This window comes from Lontra canadensis, unplaced genomic scaffold (assembly GCF_010015895.1).
Source record: "Lontra canadensis isolate GAN:19392208 unplaced genomic scaffold, GSC_riverotter_1.0 scaffold45, whole genome shotgun sequence".
In the NCBI taxonomy this organism is placed as follows: domain Eukaryota; kingdom Metazoa; phylum Chordata; class Mammalia; order Carnivora; family Mustelidae; genus Lontra; species Lontra canadensis.
Genome location: NW_022631039.1, coordinates 1,166,488 through 1,186,958, shown reverse-complemented (window position 1 = coordinate 1,186,958; position 20,471 = coordinate 1,166,488). Strand labels below are relative to the sequence as shown.

Sequence of the window (20,471 nt, the reverse complement as noted above, 5' to 3'; positions counted from 1 at the left end):
ATTAACAAACTGATTCTAAAGTTTACATGAAAAGGCAAAAGACCTAGAATAGCCAACCCAGTAGCCAAGACGAACAAGTTGGCGAACTGATACCACCCGATTTCAATAAAGCTAACCAAAGTCAAGATTGCATAGTATTGGTGAAAGAACAGACACAGAGATCAATGGAACAATACAAAGACCAGAAATAAACCCACACAAGTATAGTCGACTGATACTTGAAAACATATAATCCAGCATAATGCAGGAAGAACAGTCTTTCCAACAACTTGACATCCACATGCAAAAATCAAACAAAAATCTCAATATAAATCTTACAGCTTTCAGAACAGATCTTAGACCTAAACATATAATAAAACTACAAAACTTCTAGAAGGTAACAGGATGAGGTCTAGGTGACCCTGAGTTTAGAAACCTACCATCATCCATGAAAGAGAAAGTTGATAAGCCAGATTTTATTATCAGTGTTTGCTCTGAGAAAGGCAGTTAAGAGAATAAAGAGTCAAATCACAGACTGGAAGGAAATATTTGCAAAACACATCTGATAAATGGCATGTATCCAAAATGTGTAAAGAATACTTAAAACTCAACAATGAGAAAATAACAAACCCAATGAAAAAATAAGCAAAAGATCTGAACAAACACCTCACTGCAGAAAATGTCCAGGCAGCAAGTAAGCATATGAAAAGATGTTCATTCATCTTCTCACATTATGTACTTTTCAAAACCTGTACAACTTTATAGTACAAATATTGAACCTTAAAATATGAAATAGTTTACATTTTGAAATGCATACATAGAAATATATGTGAAATATATATAAAATACAAAAATCACTTAGGAGAGGTCGGGGAATCCCAGGAAAAGGTGCAGACTGTGAGAATCTGTTACAAATGTATGAAGTAACTTCAAGAAGGGGAGGAGGAGGAAAAGGTGCCGACCTAAGTAATTCTGGAAATAAGCGGAACTTCTAAGACAAAAGCCAAAGGACCTACACACAAGCACTGTGCTCTAGGGTTGAAAGTCCTGACACTGCTGTACTCGTATCTTGGAACTGCACGATTAAGGAAACAGACAGCTGCTATAAGGAGCCAAGTTTCTCACTGTTAGAGGGGAATTTATAAATAAGCAAGAAGCAGCTAGAGTGAGTCCTGCTGGCAATGGGTTAGCGTTTGAGACGTTAGCATGTTTAGCTTCATACAACTGGATGCACGCAGAAATACTTACAGCCACGTGTATATACAAAGGCTGGAATATATGCACAATTTCTTTGCTGTCGTACACCTTTCTGAGGGGATAAAAGAAGAAACAACACCCCAGCAGCACCAAGCACACCTTCGCCCAGATCTTGGCTTCTAACACCACTCTTCAATAAAGGAGCCAGGGCTGCTGAGAGAAATGACTGCTTCCAGGACTGGAGCAGAAAATGTGCAGGATGAGCCTGGAACACTTTGTAGAGCCAGAAAGGAAAGCAGTGCTCAAGACGAAAGACAAAGAAAGCCCTGAGCCCTGATGGGAGCACGGCAAAGGAGCACAAGAGCCCACTGGAAGAGATCCTAGCGGCCAGAGCCAGAGTAATTTGAGCGACGAAAGAAATGAAGTCGAACTGGATTATAACCCAAGGTACACAGTAAATACCATGAGTCCATACTGCTATAAAAAATGAGGGAATAAATTAAAAACTGGGAAAAAGAGATAAACCTATTTATGTAGCTATCTCACCATCAAGGATGCGGAATGTAACTCCCAGTTCTTACACGCGGGCTGCAGAGAGTGACATCTTTCTGAAGAGTAAATGTACAGAAAAGGGAGGGGAAGAGTAATTTTACAGTGAGAAACCGGACAAACACTACTTCAGTTTGCTGGCCAAGGTCAACATCCCTAGTTGTAGGTCATGCTGGCATAATGCACCCCTGATACAAGATGACGAAACTGGCACTTTACCTCTGTGGCTTTCCTCCTAAAAACCCACAACCCAGGTCTTATGAGAAAAACACTGGACAAATTTCAGTAGTGGTGCATCCTACAGAATAGTTCGTGAGGACCCCTCAAAGCTGTCAGAGTTATCAAAAACAAGCAACGTCTGAGAAACTGCCGTAGCCAAGAGGAGCCTAAAGGGACATGACATTAAATAGAACATATTCTTCTGGATGAAACAGAACAGGAAAAGGACATTGGGTAAAACCTAACAAAATCCAAACTCTGGGCTCTGGCGAATCACGGAGCAGCACTGGTCCGCTAGTTGTAACACACGTGCTACACCAATGCGAGATGTCCGTAACAAGGCAAATCTAGAGTACAGAGGAACTCTCTGTATTGTCTTCTCAATTTTTCCATAAATCCCAAACTATATGTACTAAGACATGAAATCTATTTTTTAAGTAAGCAATTAAGTTTTAAAACAGTGCTTTGTGGATGTGCGAGCCGTGCATGTAACCCACTACTTGGTTTCCGCTGGCAGCGGCCCACTTTAACAGGATATCACCAATCCGCACAGGGGAAGGACCTCACTGTTTCTACAGTAAAATCATCAAGTGTATTGTATTCATCAAGGTCTCACTCAAGCCTGCAGACTGACAGGCCGAAGGTTACATTTGAGCTGCCACTGGAGAACACAGAAGCAGAGGGGTGACGATCTCCTTATCCCGGCGTTCCTTCCAGAGCACACAGACAGGCCCGCCCTCCCCCTGTAGACAGTCTCCTGTGGGCAACTGTACTTATCTCTTTGTCCCTTGAGCTCAACCTTGGGACTAAAACACGCTGACTTACCTTGAGTCTGTGTCCCTCTTTCCTTTGTTCAAAGTCAAAGAAACTCATTGAACTTTCTACTCCCACCCACGAAAGAAACTCCCTCTTATCCAGAAACTCTCTAGAGTCTAAACGTCACTTCTAAATGACAAAACTGTTGTGAAAAAAATAACCATCCATTAAAAAAATATTCCAAGAATTAAGAAATGCTTTGCATGTGACATACCACATGGCAATAACAAGATGGCTGTGAACGATGCAAATGACCACAGAGTATTCTGGGGATGGACAGGGTACTGCGGATTGTAATGGATTCTCCAGAGGCTGGTCCATGTTGTGAAATCTTACTAATTTAACGCAGAATCTTAAAAGGTCATTTGAATGCAAATATTCAACCAACGCTTGAAATCTCTAGAATCTTCTTTTTCTTTGAAAGAATTCACCTTACACTTTGGGCTACATGGTATCCTAGAGAGAATTTCAAATTTTTGAAATGGATAAGGAAAGAAATGCCGCAATGGAGGGATTTTCAGTGCTGCACTTGATGGCAATGTTCTTACTGCTGCTAGCCAGCTTTACTAAAATCAGAAAAGTACCGCACAGCAGAGAGAAGAAACTTTCAAAAAGCATGGATTGGCACCAGATTCCTGCTGCAGAAAAACAGGGAGGAGATGGTGAGCAGGAAAACAAGCGGATGTAACAACCAGCAGGTCAACGATGACCTAAAAAATAGCAAACTCCGTAGAATAAATATTTACTGAATAAATGAATGAATGAATAAATAATAAGGAAGGAGGTAAGTATGGATCAAAATCAGGAAGGACGATGGAACATTGTCTCTGCTTTCTGGAGCTCAGACAGTGAAGACGGGACGGAGAGGACGGTGAAGGCGCTGTCAGTTCTCTACACAAACATGGAGAATCCGCGGTGTCCCAGGGACTCTGGGAAGTGCTGGGGATGACACCCTGTGTTCCATGTACCCACGGCTCTTAAAAACGCAGCCTTATCTCTGTGCACATTGATCCCAGGGAGGAAGCCCCCGAGGAGATCTATTTTACCATTTTAAGGAGCAGGAATTCAGCAGGTGAACTGCGGTGGGGCAGGTGTGGGTGTCTTTCTGGCAGAAGAGGCATCTTGGGCAAAGGCGGAGGAAAAAAGCAACATGGTGGGACCTTGCAGAGGCCCAGAGAGGGGGCCTGAGACAAAGCTGAAAAGGCCCTGATTGTGAAGGCCATTAAGAATCAAGTATTTAGGTTTTTCTTTTGCGTTCAGGGTGAGATGTCCTGTTTCAAAAATACAGCAGAGAAACAGTAAGCTGGGAATTGGCAGCGTGAACAATGAGGTCATTAAACAGTCAATGCTCACGCTGTTATTTATGAACTAAATGGTTTGTGTTACGGATTCTTCTAGTCTTAGGTTTCATTTTTCTCTTTTTCTGTTTCTTTCCTTGATTTGGTTTTTGGTTATAGCTCTGTTTTTTGTGACCTTAAAAAGGCACCCGTCGGTAACTGCCGGCCTCCTCATTAAATGGGATCTGACAGGCCCCGATGAGGATCAGACAGGGATATCTTCATGTAAGTTTCAGGAAACTCTTCCCGGTAACACTGCAGGGGCAGCCTTGTAACATCCTGGGTGACACTTCTAACATTAGTAAAGAAAATCAACTTACATGGAAGTATTCTGCTAAATAATCTGTAATTTACGGTGTACCCAGTGGACTGGCGTTACTGCTCACTGAGGAGATACTAAGCCAAAATCTATAAATGTCAAAACTGTGGTCACAGACTTCTGCTTCCGGACAAGATGGAGGATATGCACTTCTTCCTACCTCTCCCACTGTGTGGCTAAAATCCCTGGGTATCATATACAAAACAAACACAAGACGATTTCAAAGGCAGATAAAAGAAGGCAGACGCTACGCATTCCCTGGGCTCTGTCTGTGGCTCTTACTAAGAATCCCGCACCGGGTGCTGGAGCCTAGAGGCCTGGCTGAAGCCCGCAATCCAGAAATACTAAAGGGCACAAACAGTAAAACAAATCTTAGAGCCCCATGAAAAACCTGCTTTTCTCAGCCAGAGGACCAGGAAAAGGGCACCCTAGCTAGCAGGACAGAAAACTTAAGCAATAATCAACCTAGGCCATGAAAAAAATGCCCGATTCTCAGCCCAGGTCAGTCAGCATCTATGGGGGACCCTAGACCTTCACATCCGCCCAGCCATGTTGGGCCGCGCCCTCCTTCCTCGCGGCTGGGGAGCTCTCAGAGGAGGTGGAGTGGAGGATCCGGCCATCCCACCCCCGCCCCCCGTGGTCCCAGGAGCACTGGCCTCACCTGGCCGTAGCAAGGTACCTCACCCCACCCACGCCAGAGTGGGGACGGAGGAAGCCTAGCAGAGAGCCAAGACCTTCCCTACTGCCTAGGGGCACCAAGGCCCCCACATCCATCCCATACTGTCCCTGCGGAGCAGCAACAAGGTGGTCCTCCCTTCCTGGTCAGAGTGGAGCAGAGGTTCTGCGGGGAGAGCCCAAACTTTCACCCCCAAATTAGCCAAAAGGAGGCACTCCTCCCCCAACAGGTCAACGGAGGCCGAGTGGGGACCCGAACCTTGACATCCGCTTGGTTGAGGTGACACCAACCCCCGACTCACCTAGGAAGACAGAGAGCAGCCTGCACTGAGTGACCAAGTCTCCCATTCTCCTTTCTCTCCCTTCACAGCCTCTGTTTCAGACCCTCATTATGTCACCCTTGGACTGCTGGACTATCACAAGTTTTTAACTGGTTTCTCTGTCTTCTAGTCTTACAGTTCATGCCCCCTAATGTTGCTAAACAAATTTTTCTGAGACCCAAATCTGACGGTGTCACTGTCCTACTTCAAACCCTTCAGCGCTGCCCGTGCTGTACAGGAAACTGCGCGACTAGGATTCCATTCAGCACCACCAACGCCCTTGCCCCTGACCAGTCACCCCCCTTCCTTTCCCTTCAACCCTTCTTTTGAACTCCGGCCATAATGAACTACTCGTTGTTCTCCCAACAGGTTAGGCCTCTACACTTCTCCAAGGACTTCTCCTTGTACATTTTTCTGCCTTCATGTCCGTCCTTGCTGGGCTGTCGCTGGACATCCAGTCAAACAGCAACTCCTCTGGGAAGCCTCTCCCAATAGTAGCATATTGTCCCCAGCACACCCCGCCCCCAGGTTCTACTCTACTCTTCCATCATTGCTCTGATGAAAAACTGGAGGTATTGGTTTCAACAGTTGCCTTTTTTCTTTTTTCTGTCAGACCACTCTCGAAGGCAAGGACGATTTGCTTAACTCATCTTTGCATCCCTAGTACCCAGTACCAGGCCTGACACACCTTGGGTGCTCAAGAAACATTAGCTAACGAGCGTCGGTCTCAGACTGTCTCTTCGTGCTGGTGTGTACCTGGGTAGCTATGCCTGTTACTGCATTTATCACACTGAATTCAGTTGCTTGGCGCCTTCTGGGAACTCCCTGTGGATATGGGCAGAACCAAAAGAGAAGCCAAAAGCGTGAAAACGGCAGATTATCTGAAAACGAGGACAAACCAATAGCTGACTTGTTATCAATGGAATTTAAAAGACGAGAGATTATCTCTCTTGTGGTGAAAGGCAACAAATGTCAACCCAGAATTTCATCCCCAGCCAAGTGTTCATTTCCAGACAAGAACGGAATTTTCCATCCGCAGACTCCCACCAACACATATGTTAAAAAGTGTTTTCTGGGGAGAAGGAAAACAGTTCCATGTGGAGGGTCAAAATGCAGAAAGGAACGGAGAGCAAAGCAGAGTTAAAGATGCATGTGCATCCAACGGAGCCCTGACTCTGTGAGGCAGTTAGCGACGATGCTCCCGCCCGCTCACAACTACCGTGCCCAACAGTAACAGCACCTGCGCTGGGAAGGGGAACGGGGGTTGATGAGGTGTTCTCAGGTCCCTGCTTTGCAGTTGGAGTGTAAAAGTATCCTCTACTGTGATTAGTCGAGGACGCACACGGCCATTCCTAGTGCACCACTACAAGAACAGAAAAGAGTCCGAAATTCCAGCCTATTTAAAGGGAAAGTAAGACCTAATGTGGCTGAGAATATAAAGAAAGTGCAGAGAGAGAGGGACAAGCAGTGTAGGAAGCTGGAGAGGCGCACAGCCCGGTCACACTGGGTCCTAAGGTCCCACTAAGGATTTTGACTCCTAAGTTAAAAGCAAAGGGAGGTCACTTAAGCGTCTGAGCACAAGAGATCCGTATTCTCTAGCCTCGAACCTACGAAAACACTGAACGAAGAACCAGAAAATAAAATTCAGGGTTTGGCTTTAATTTTAAGATTTGCTTTGTAAGTTAATTAGCTTTGAAGCTACTTTAATTAACACTTCAAATACCAGGTGGCCTTTATTTCTGTTCCTTGACGTCCCAGAGCATACTCTTCTAAGTATTTAAGTCTGACAGACCACAGGTCAGCTGCATACACTCTCACCGCAACCAACGCATGCAGGCCTTTCAACCTGGCACTTGTGAGACTAGAGGACGTGAAATTTTAATTGAGCAAATCTTGTATTATTAAGTGCTGTTCAGCTAAGAAGCTGTTTGGGAAGCCATGTAAGGTTTTGGGGGAGGATAAAATGTTCTTTCATGTTCAAATTAAGCCTGACTTTACTCGCATAAAAAGCACTTATATAAGAAGAGGTACTCCACTCTTGGCCTTTATTATCTTTTTGGTATTAATTTATCTTGATTGTGATATAACTCACATGCCACGAAATTCAGCCTTTTAAAGGGTACAATTCATGGACTTTGGTATAGTCACAGAGACGGGCAACCGACTCCACTCGATAATTCTTGAGTATTTCCATCACCCCTGAAGAACACCTGTGCCTGGCAGTGGTCACTTCCCAGCCTGCTCCTTCTCAGTCTCAGGCAACCACCGATCTACTTTCTGTCACTACGGATTTACCCGGTTTGGACATTTTAGACAAATGGAATCATATAATAGTGCCCTATTGTGTTTTGTTTTGTTTTTTTAACCTAGAATAATGTTTTCAGTGTTCATCCATGTCCCCTTTTTTAAAAAAAGCACTTGTTGTGCGGGGCACCTGGGTGGCTCAGTGGGTTAAAGCCCCTGCCTTCGGCTCAGGTCATGAACTCAGGATCCTGGGATCAAGCCCCGCGTCGAGCTCTCTGCTCAGCCGGGAGCCTGCTTCCCCCTTCTCTCTCTCTGCCTGCCTCTCTGCCTATTTGTGAGCTCTCTGTCAAATAAATAAATAAAATCTTTTAAAAAAAATTTAAAAAGCACTTGTTAATGCAGTTGAATAGAAAAGGATGCAGAGTCGTCAAGCAAACCTGACTGCGCTATCATCCCATCTCAACAGTCAACCTGTCTGATGTAAAATGCTGGCGTCTAGGAACCAACAGCAGGAAAGAATTCTCAAGATTATCTTCGTGCAAAAAGGATGGTTTCATTAAGGCAGGCAGACAGGACCTGTAGGCAGAAAGAGCCGCGCTGGGGTTGTGAGGAGTGACTGATCACATATTTTCAAGCTGGGAGGGGGTGAGGGAGAGCGTAAGTTTCTGAGAAAGTGGGAAGCCGGGTTTCCAGGACCTTGAGGGGCTAGCTGCTGTTAGGATAATGTCATTTAGTACTGTCTGGTAAAACCTTAGTCAAGAGAGCCTTCAGCTAGGTATCAGGGAACCATGTTTGGAAGATGATTACTAACATATATCTTGGGGGCGGATGGATAGAGAAAACACGTTCCCAAGAGGATTTTCGATGTTAAAGAAGATTCACAGGACCCTGGAGGTTGGACTAATGTCAAGCGAAGGCTGCCTTTTGCCTTTAGCAAGGTATTAACATGGAGGTAGTTGAGTTCCTGGAGGACGGTCACCCTGCCTGTCCCGAGTACTTGTTGATGGGCTGTAAGCTGTAATGCAGTTCAGTTTTTTCCTATATTTCTTTGGCCTTTGTTCTCTACACTATTACGCACACAACCACTGAGGGCCTCCTAACGTCATCTCAGGAAAGGAAGCAAACAAGTGGACGCCCCTACAACGAAGGGAGGAGACACTGAGGAGGAGAAGGAGCGGCTGGAAGAACGCAAGCTGGGTTCTGCTTACCCTTTTGTGAGCGATAAGGAGGCAGTTGGAATGTTCGTGCTCACAAGCAATTTCGTAGTCAGGGATCAGATCCACCAAGTCCCGGACAAAGTGCACCACCTCCTCATGCCAGGGCACGTTGGCCATGGTGAGACTGCTGGCTGAGCTCTCTCCACAGTAGGTGACACCCTGCAGAAGCAGTACAACAGTCAGAGATAAGCACGACCTGGAACAAGTGTCAGAGCCAGAAAGGCGTCTAGAGATAATCCACCCGACCCCACCCCTCAACCCAATCCAATCCAATGCGAAGGTGAGGAAAGTAACACTGAATCAGAGATGATAAACTCTGCTCAGCAGCTCACACAAGTCGGCAGGAGCTCCCAGGCCGATGCCCTCCCTGCCCCGCGACTGCAGTGCTCAGGTGCCCGGCTTCGTGAGGTCACAAGCTGTGCTGTCTGGGAACAGCACTGTATTTGAACCAATAACGCATCTTTTCATTCAGATTCCTTGTGCACCGTAATAAGTTAATTCTCAAGGAGCTATAATCTCCTAGACCAAAAACGGAGGCATGTCTGGCACCCACAAAAATTCAGTAAATACCTTACTCACTGGCAAAATAAGATGAGCTCCAGTTTTCCAGCCCAGTTTAGGCTTGATAAGGCTGGTAAGGCTTTCCTGTAAAGGGCCAGCTGGGGATCTCTTTGAAATTGTTCCTTAAGGAGATCACTTCGTAATGCATTTTGTAAATGGATACACTTAAACACAGATGCGTGCCAAACAGGAGGTACATTTGGGCCTATGCATACATCCCTTCCACACGCTTGCATGTGTAAGCATGTCTCACCTCTGCAGAAATTCCTGAGTCATACAAATGGAGGTAAATTGGTTTCCTGGTCTTTCAAACACTCCCTAACAGCCCTGGCATATAGGACCCCAAAGTTCCATAACTAAGTTTTCTTTTCTTTTTTTTTTTTAAGATTTTATTTTTTTGACAGAGATCACAAGTAGGCAGAGAGGCAGGCAGAGAGAGGAAGGGAAGCAGGCTCCCTGCTGAGCAGAGAGCCCGATGCAGGGCTCGATCCCAGGACCCTGAGATCAGGACCTGAGCCGAAGGCAGAGGCTTAACCCACTGAGCCACCCAGGCGCCCCCCATAACTAAGTTTTCTATTTGGTAAGTTACATAATGATACACTCCTAGTAATGAGGGATGTCTTAACTTTGTGGGCTCTTTAAATATTCGAGGATCAAACTTTCTTGACAAGTGTTTTGAATATTCTAGATCTGCTACGACTAAGGAGGGAATGACTGAAATAAAAAGACATCCACTCACCCACTCACACTCTCTCACACACACAGATACAGATGTGCACACACTCACACTTACATGGATACAGATGTGCACGCACACTCACACACGGATACAGATGTGCACACATTCACACACATACACGGATACAGATGTGCACACATTCACACATACATGGATACAGATGTGCGCGCACACACACACGCGGATACAGATGTGCACACATTCACACATACATGGATACAGATGTGCACACACACACACGGATACAGATGTGCACACATTCACACATACATGGATACAGATGTGCACGCGCACACACGGATACAGATGTGCACACACACGGATACAGATGTGCACACATTCACACATACATGGATACAGATGTGTGTGCGCACACACACGGATACAGATGTGCACACACACGGATACAGATGTGCACACATTCACACATACATGGATACAGATGTGTGTGCGCACACACGCTCTCTCACATACACGAATACAGATGTGCACGCACACACACGGATACAGATGCGCACACACACGGATACAGATGTGCACAATGCACACACACATACATGGATACAGATGTACACGCAAACACTCTCACACATACATGGATACAGATGTGTGCGCGCGCACACGCTCTCTCACACACACACACATACATGGATACAGATGTGCATGCACATACACACTCTCACACATACATGGATACGGACACACACACACACGCATGCACACACGTAGACTGGAGGAGGTAGGGTGCCACGTTATGAAGAGCCTGCGGACGAGCACTGCAGAGGGCCCGTGACCCTGCAGACGGAGCAGCTGGGGGTTGGCCAGAGACTCCGATGAGCTCTGCAAAATGCGCGACTCCAGATGGCCGTTCAGAAAGGTCACTGGTGCGCTAAACCGAGGTGACCTTTGCTGAACACAGACTGGAGGTGACCCAGATTAGCTGTACTAAACAAGAGCGTCTTCTCTACCAGCCCGACGATTTACAGAATTCATTAAACTGAGCTTGAGATTTAGGTGAATTTTAAAAAGCAAATAATATGTCAGTTTTAAAAACCTTTAGGTATGGCTGAAAAATTGTACTAAATTTCCCCAAATGTATACAAAACACAGAAATGATTTGCTGGTAGGTCAAATTAGTTAGAGAAATGACTTTATTTCAATTTAAATACAGTTGAAATGTGAATTACACAAGCAAGCGTGTACATAGTAGCTACATAAAAGAGTTTACTTTTCATATTTAAAAAAGTTCCTTGGAACATTTTAGATTAGATCTTAGATTTAGGACGAGGGCTTTGGAAAATATTTGAATATTTCCTGTTCAGCAATAAATCATGAGACGTTAAGCACGGACTTGGCTCAGAACGGCAAAGAGAGAACGAACGCCACAGCTGTAGTATCGTGCCTTCGTGTGACATTGTCCCGTTCATATGAGGCTTCCCACTTAGCTGAATTCTTGCACTTAGAAGTTCTCATTGTAGCCAGACAAAACCCTCTAGGGTAAGCCACGCGAGCAACTTTCTGAGCCCACCACAGAGCCCCAGAGCTCTCTGTGACAGAAGTGCTACAGGCAGAAACCAGTCCCAGTGAACTGGTCTGTGGAGTCACCTCTGGGAAGTCCAGCGCCCCCGTCAGTCAGGCCCCCCGCGCCCCCTTCCCTGCTCTGGTGGCTTCACTCCATCCTGCACTCCAGTCCAACCGATGACTTGCCCCGACGTCGTTCCTGATCACACTTTAGATAAATTGTCTAAAAGTCCTTCGTTTTCTGTATCGTAGCCATCTGCCACCTTCTCATCCCAACGCCACCCTGCCCCCCCCGCATCTAGCACCAGCACCAACTCTGTCCCTCGCTGCTTTGCAAGAAGAGTGAACTCAAGCAAGCAACAGATGGGCACAATGTGGCAACTGGAAAGCCCTCACTTCAGAAGCCGTAGGTTGAGGAGTAACAAGCAGACCCGAAGAAAGTTCCTGAAGAACAGGACAACTTACCCATCTCTGGGTCTGCAGCGAAAAGAATGACCCACACCCTTATGCAGCTGCCTTTGGGCTGGACCGCTCTGCTCTAGGACTCGGGTCTCTTACTGGCTGCATGGACGGTTTCCTGGGGAATTCAAGGTCCGTCCGAGGAGCCGTGTTGTGCCAGTCTGACTATCTGACACTCCAAGTAAGCGGACTGGGTGTCGAAAGGTTCCTGATAATGTTTCTCTCCTCCAGTCTGATGAGAAATGTTGCTTCATGACTTTTTGCACAATATACTCAAAACATGACACTCTATCCTAAAAATGTTTCAACAGCTCTTCCCACAAGAAAACCAGCCCCAGCTTCTCAGCGTGGCACAAGGCCTTCCTATGGGACTGCCCCGCTCTGCACCCAGTCTTTACCGGGCGAAATTTCCCACCACGTCTTCAATCCCTGTTCAGGAAACTTTACTGCATCTGATCCCAAACTCCTATCCTACACATAGCTCTTACCAACGTATATGTTCTGTATACACATATATAATACAGACATCTAGTATACAGACATCTAATATACATATATAATGTATAATTATAATTCTGTCTAAATTTGAGCTTCTGGGGGAAGGGCTATGCCTTGTTCTTCTCTGTACCCCAACCGATCTATGCTCCATGGCCTAAACATCAAGTCACGTATTCTTTTATATGACATTAAACTCCAGAACCCTCTTCTGATCTAATAAAAATTTCATTCCCATTATTCAGTCTTTAATGACAGGACACGAAGGAACTGATGAACTCCGGCTCGGGACCGCTACCTGAGTAAGTGGATATACTCTTTACCTTTGTGCAAAGAAAGGGGGTAAAGTCAGGCTACGGCATTTGCTTTACAAAATGCACTCTGCAAGGACTGAGCTCTGCAGACAGATCCAGTGCCAAGAGAGTGAAGGAGGTTTAAATCATCTGACAACAAATAATTACTGAGCACTGACTATTTTCAAGGTGCAATGCAAGGCAGAGGGTAGAAAGACAGTATTTCATTTACAAATGGATTGTGCTAGGAAGTTTCTCGATACAGCAGATGTTTATAACATGAAACACATTTTCACAAACAAGCAAGCAAATAATGATCACTAAGATTCTTAGGCTAGCAAATAAAGGCCTATTTACGTCTAATGAAGCTAAAATATATGTTCATTTACAGGGAATAAAACAGAAAAACGTTTCATAAGACTAGCAATGGCAGAAAAGAGGGAACCAATATAATAAATAGCTTCTATTGATTCAGTTTAAATAAATGTGCTTAATGAAAAGGGATCTAAACATTTACTGAACGCAGGCATATATTATCCTCCTGAATTCTCAACACAAACCTGTTAAAGTGATACTATCGTTCTGATTTTAATACTGAGGAAATTTGGGCTCAGAGAGGATCAGTAACCTGTCCCAGGCTACATCAGTACTTTTTAGGAGCGTTATGGAAGTATCAGAGCCTGCTCCGCCCCATTCCCCAGAAGACTCTAGCATGTGGGGGGGGGACCTCATCTTCCTTATTCATTCGTCCGTTGAAGGGCGTCTCAGCTCTTTCCACAGTTTGGCGACTGTGGCCATTGCTGCTATAAACATTGGGGTACAGATGGCCCTTCTTCTCACTACATCTGTATCTTTGGGGTAAATACCCAGCAGTGCAATTGCAGGGTCGTAGGGTATGATGCCTCCATCAGAAAGGATGAACACCCAACTTTTGTAGCAACATGGACGGGACTGGAGGAGATTATGCTGAGTGAAGTAAGTCAAACAGAGAGAGTCAATTATCATATGGTTTTGCTTGTTTGTGGAGCATAAGAGATAACACGGAGGACATGGGGAGGTGGAGAGGAGAAGGGAGTTGGGGGAAATCGGAGGGGGAGATGAACCATGAGAGACTGTGGACTCTGAGAAACAAGCAGGGTTTGGGAGGATAGGAGAGGGGGAGGGTCCGTAGGTGAGCCTGGTGGTGGGTATTCAGGAGGGCACGGATTGCATGGAGCACTGGGTGTGGTGCATAAACAATGAATCCTGGAACACTGAAAAAAAAAAAAAGACTCCAGCGTGTGCCGACTAGGACAGAGCCCGTACACGCGCGCACGCTCGCACACACCTGGAAAATGCAAGACATGAACAAGTACTGTGTTTGCTTCTGCAGGGAGCCCCAGGCCTATCGCCGGCCGAGGGTCAGTGTGTACAATCAATCTCACACCTTGGGGGCATTATGTGACCCTGAGGTACTATTAAAGCTTTAATGCCAAGCCCGTGTGAGGGCCAGGCTCTGGGAGACTCCTTGTTTCATGCCAGAGCGCAGGTGAAGGACGAGCTTCCAGGCACCATGCACCAGCGGGTAGAGTCTGTCCTGATCCGTGCTTTCTCTGGAAGTGGAAGGGCTAGTGCTTGTGCTTTAGACCTGACCCAGCGGTGCGGGAGCTACGCAGGACCACCAGGGCGGCCTCTCTTTGTCGAGCCCCGAAGGGATTTCCTTACAGACCCGACAGACGGCTATGCTCCCAAAAGTATGTTTATTCTAACACACTGACTTCTAAGTGTTTTCGGAGGAATCTGAGGTTACTTAGCCTACCACATTGCTGGCTCTCTCATCAGATGTTTTTCAAAGAGCGCTTGTTTTAAAAACCGCCATTTTAGGAAACTTTTCACTTTAACTAAATAAAACGACAATAATAATGAAAATGTTTTGTCAGACGTTAAGCAGTTTAACTCGACTGAACAGGAAAGACTGCCTTCTCCGCTACTGATTTCATTTCAGTCACTGGGATTGCAGAAGTAACGCACGCTCACTGGTAATTCGCAGAGCAAGGACGCGTGAACAATAAAGTCACTAAGACTTTTCCTGTCCTTCTTCTAAATATAACACTGAAGAGCCTTATATCCTTCCATACTTATCTTATATATAATATGTGCAAACGTATATGGTTAAAAATATAATAAAGTATTACTCTAGAACTTGCCCTGCTTCCTCAGTGGGCTACACTCTGCAAACATCCCTTTTGCTACTTCAGTTTAAAAGGAAGATACTTCATTAACTTGTGGGACAAACGAGGGCTGAATTTAACAAAGCACGTGACCCAGTCCTCAGCTGGCGCAGCTACTGTAACACAGGCCATTTCTGCCTTGGGCCTTCTACAAGGAACGAGCTGATCGCCACCAGGCTTTCCCCCGATACAACTGTTATCTGGTAAGGTATATTTTATCATTTACGTAAGGCAGTTAAAATTGAGAAGAGATCATAATTTTCTCCAAAATTTTTAAGTAAGATCTGTTCAAGTGCCTGATTTTACTTCTGTAGCCTTTGCCTTACTTAGTAAGACCATCCATGTCCCAAACAACGTCTCCATGTCAAATGTCGTGTCTCTGGTGCTTTGACCAGGCCCCGCACACGGAGGGAGCTGACAAGTATCCTCTGGACGCGAGGGTCAAACAGCAAAAAATAACTCTTGTTTGAAAGCAACCATGTCATTACAACACCTCAGCTGTAGCCAAGAGGCTTTATTTCTGAGTTCCAAACTAAAACATGCACCAGAGAAATTACACTGTTTACAAAGTAGCCATCTTTCTTTTAAAAATAATACCGGGTGATTCTTCTCTGTAAACAAGGAAGGAGGGAGAGGGCGGGGGGGGGGAAGGTGACCGAGCGATCGAGCCAACTTGCTTTGTAATAGAAGTTTTACTGCAACCTCACTGGGGGCAGCAATCTTGAATAACTAAGTCATAAATTAAAACCCCATTAATCCCCTGTGCTGGCCAGGTTTTCCTAAGCGGACACATACACCGCAGATGTAGTTCTCATCTCTGCATCATCAGAGCTCTTGCCAAGAGCAGCCTTTTAAAATTAGGAGCAATTTCCAAAGAAAAGAGTGTCTTTGACCTGACGAGAGCTGGAGCGCCGCACACTCAGACAGCAACGTTTCATCTCTCCCCAGCTCCCCGGCCCCCGGGAATACGGCACCCCAGAACGCGCGGCTCACTAAGAGAGCTGCGGAACTCAAACACCCCCTGAAATGACGCAGAGCACAGCCGCTTCGTGCACATGCACTGAGGATGGAGCTTTCGGAGACTGGGTGAATTTTCCAGTCACTTTTTGTCATTACGTGGATTCCTAGTTGTCCAAAAAACCCATCTGCCTCGTAACACTCCACAGCTTTAACACCGTGGCAGGCCGATGACTTCCAAATTCCCGCGGCCAGCCCCGCCTCATCCTCAGAGCTGCAGGCTTATATAAACGACGGCCTACGGCACCTGTACCTGTATACTGGAAAGATCTCTCAAACGACTGCGGCCAACACAGAACTCGTGAAATGACCCGCACACCCCCGTCCTCCTCACTGGTCTCTTCCAGCTCAGTAAACTGTCCCAAAGCCACACAATCGCTTCGGCCAAAACCCAGGTGCTGTCCTGATTCTGTCTGTTCCTTCCCTCCCTGCGTCTCATCGGGCAACAAGCTCTGCCGGTTCTACTTCCAGAATCCATCCCAAGTGCACTCACCGCTGTCCAGTGGTGTCTCCAATGACCTTCCCAAGCCGCCCCATCTCTTGCTTTATAACTAGTCTAGCTACTCCTACTCTGAACCTCTGTAACCCAGTCAGGACAGCAGCAGGGTGACCTTTTAAAATCACAAATCACCTCACATCCCCTCCAGCTTAAAACCTTTGCCCAGTACATCTACTATTCAAAAAGCTGACCATGAAATTTAGTATAAAACCCAGTTCTTTTCTTGCTTGGAAGTTCTAACAGAACCTGGCCCCATCCCACCACTGTGGTTCACCTTGTGTCTCCGCCAACTCAGCTGTCCACTGAGATCACACGGGACCTTTGGACACTACCTGGGCCAGCGGCCCAGAATGCCCTGACCCGAGGCCTCTGTGTACCGCACTGCTTCTTACTATTTAGGAATCAGTTGTAAAAAAGTCCTCTTCTCCTCAGCAAAACCCCCTTATGAAATCTAAAACAGCCAATCACAATATCTAGCAAAATAGTATCTGCCCTTTGGCACAGAAATCCACTTACAGGAATCATCCCAAAGAAACACTGGCAAAAGCAGGCCAGAGACAACCAAACATGACTGCCTCCTGCTGTAAGTATAAATACCACCGACCAAATAATCGTGAAATGCGACACACACACACATACACGCGCGCGCGCACACACACACACACACACATTTGATCAATCTCTCGATCTAACTGCCAATTTACAGGGAGTACGGGGGCACAGGAACATGCAGTCAGCAAAATGTAAAATACAGACACAGGAACTAGCCAGGATAAATAAACAAGATGACTGGTGTGGGAGGTGGGACAGAGGAGAGAAAACACACGGAGGAGGAACTAACAGGTTCAAAGAAATTTAAGAGAGAAATAATCCAATTTCAGTCTATGACCCTTATTGGGACCCAGATTCACGAATCCTACTTAAATAAGAAGAAATAATTGGTCAAGTTTAAAACCTTCTATTTGTGACACTTGCGTGACCATTGTGAACACTGTGCAGCTGTGAGAACAGCATTCTGAGTAAGTGTTTAAAACGAGTGTCTGTCTTTTAGAGACATCTCCTCAAACAGTTATGGGTAAGTCATACAATGTGGGGCTCTGCTTCCAAATTACAGGGTAAGGCAGAGAAAATGGGCTGGGGTACACTAGAAACAGGACTGGTCAGGAGTGGACAACTTCTGAAGCCGGGTGATGACTGGATGGAGGGTCATTAGACCAGTCTCACTACTTCTGTTTATGTTTGAAATTCTCCACAATAAAAGTTTATTTTAAAGCCAACCAGTTCCTTACTATAACACTATTTTATTTCTCAGGACATTCATGTTATGATGTAGTTTTTAATTATTCATTTTGTGTTGACTGTCTACCTCTCCATAAATGTAAGCTTTCTAAGAACAAAAGCTTGGCCTTAATGTTATTATCCCCAATGCCTAGAACAGTGCCAGGCTCTTGATTAATATTCCTGAATGAATAAATAAAACATCTGGGGCTCCCCACTGAGTTTTAAAAGATGCTAACTTCACGGCGGCCAACACAGCACCAGGGGTGATTCGATGACACTGGCTGGCAGGAGCTTACCTTCACTTCGATGAAGTCGGGATTCCCCAGGGACACCAGCTCTGCGTAGGCCTGGAGTTGGTCCACATTCCACGCTTTCACTAGAGTCAGTCTGTACACAGTACGCTGTTGCTAAAACAGAGGAAAAGCCAACTTTGTTTTTATCTTGGTGGAAGTCACAGCTAGGAAGAGTTTCAAATTACTTCAGTGAGAACCCAGCGCATGCGAAATTCAGCACTAACTTTTGTAAGTCGAAGTTCTGTTTTGTAGAAAGATGAAAAAAATGTATACAATGTAGTAAGATTCCTATAAGCCCTTTGAAGGCACAGATGCTAGCATGTATCTTCTCCCACTGTAACCTCTGACACTGCATTAGGCACCCGAATGTTTCCCGACAACCACACACTGATCTAGATTTAGTAAGAAACTGTAAATTGACCAAATGGTTCGAGACGCCGAAAATCAATTCAAATAACCTTCAGGCTCTCGATCACTCAAGTGATTATGGTAAGAATTTCGAGTTACTCGTCTTCTCTCCTGCTTTCTCGTCCTTTAATGACCTCGCTGGCAGAAAAGGCACATTTCTGAACTGTCAGTGCTGTCATCTGTCAACCATTCAAACAAAAGAGGTACTGGTTCTCAGAAAGCAGCTAGACAACAGACATCAAAAGCTTTCAAGTTTATGCTCTGACTTTGTAATTCCCTTCCAGGACCCCAGACAAATGTTCAAATGTTCAAAGCCTTATTTCAACATCTCAGAACATTCCTTGTAATGGGTTTGAAACCTAAAGCACGCGTGGGGGGCATGAGCTAAGACCGGCCTCTAACCCACGGTGTACGGCAAAGGTGCTGTGAAGTATGTGCTTATGTGACCGTGATTACGTCCACGGGTAGCAAGTTCCCAGGCAATACTTCATGCTTTAAGCAGCAAGGTCCAGAATACTTCAGAGGAAAACAAAGTGAGGTGAGAAATGAACAAAACGGTATCAACCTCTCTACTTAGGTCTGTTTGAAGATTTCTGTAATTAGTGAAAAAGAAGAAACACTTGAGATCTTTAATGAAAAAATGTAATGAACGGTATTAGGCAGCCATACCACAAAATGTTCTCAAAAATTATTTTAAAATACAGTATGTAATGCAAGAAAAGACAGGAATCTTCCAGATTCCTCCTACACTGCTAGAATTCACCTAATAAAAACGGCAGAGAACTGCAGACCACGCTCATTTGTACTTATTATATACACAAAAATCTCACAGAAATTTTAGCAATTAAGATTTGGCACTATTTTAAAAATTCTAGGAATGCAGGGCGTCTGGGTGGCTTAGTCAGTTGAGTGTCCTGCTGCTGATTTCGGGTTAGGTCATGATCTCGGGGTTGCGGGATCGAGCCCCACATCGGGCTCTGTGCTCAGCGAGGAGTTGGCTGGAGTTGGCTGGAGATGCTCGCTCTCCCTCTCCCCCTCCCCAGGATCATGCTCCCTCTCTAAAATAAATAAATAAAATCTCAATAAAATTCTAGGAAGGTAGGAATGAGTCATTACATGGTTTAACACAGAAAAATCTATGTGGTCATCTTCAAGGATACACAAAGATATTTGATATAACTTAAAAGCCGTCCCTAATTTTAAAGCAAAACAGAATAAACAAATCAAAGACCATTTGTAACTAAAAAAACCATATTCTTAACATAAAGAAAACACTCTACAGTTAAGAGTCAATGTCACTCTCAGTCATTTAGGAAATACAGGCGTTCGCATTCAGCTGGACTAACAGGAGGATGCCCACTCCGTTACGTTTATCGATGCTTCCCCCGAACCTTAAAAACAAAGCAGTACGGCAAGGGAACCAGAATTATTGGGTACTACACAAAACATAACTACTTGCAAATGATATAACTGGCTTCTTGGAAACCTGAGAAAGTCAACTAAAAAATTATGCTAAGGAAAAGTGACCAGTTACTAAATAAAAGTATAAAACGAACAGCTTTCCTGGCATAGATCAGTGGAGTAAAATGGGTGCTGGGGCCAGACCGAATCCCAGACCACATACTTAGTTTGCTACCTTTACCCTCTGTTCTCAGTTTCTTTTTTCTTTTTTGAAAAGATGTTATTTAATTACTTGAGAGACAGCACAGAGGGAGAGGGAGAAGCAGGCTCCCCACTGAGCAGGGAGCCCGACGTAGGGCTTGATCCCAGAACCCTGGGACCACGACCTGAGCTGAAGGCAGACGCTCAACAACTGAGCCACC

At 45.3% G+C, this 20,471-nt stretch overlaps 1 protein-coding gene across 1 annotated transcript in view; it reads right to left on the bottom strand.

Moving 5' to 3' along the window:
* The window catches only part of LOC116876316 (S-adenosyl-L-methionine-dependent tRNA 4-demethylwyosine synthase TYW1-like), a 199,739-nt gene that overhangs the window by 13,407 nt on the left and 165,861 nt on the right, over nucleotides 1-20,471 (bottom strand). Inside the window, exons 14-15 of the mRNA XM_032872374.1 lie at nucleotides 18,244-18,354; nucleotides 8,864-9,031 (exon numbers count right to left, since the gene is read on the bottom strand). Of these exons, the coding sequence (XP_032728265.1) occupies nucleotides 8,864-9,031; nucleotides 18,244-18,354 (279 nt within the window). The remainder of the gene's footprint in view (nucleotides 1-8,863; nucleotides 9,032-18,243; nucleotides 18,355-20,471) is intronic.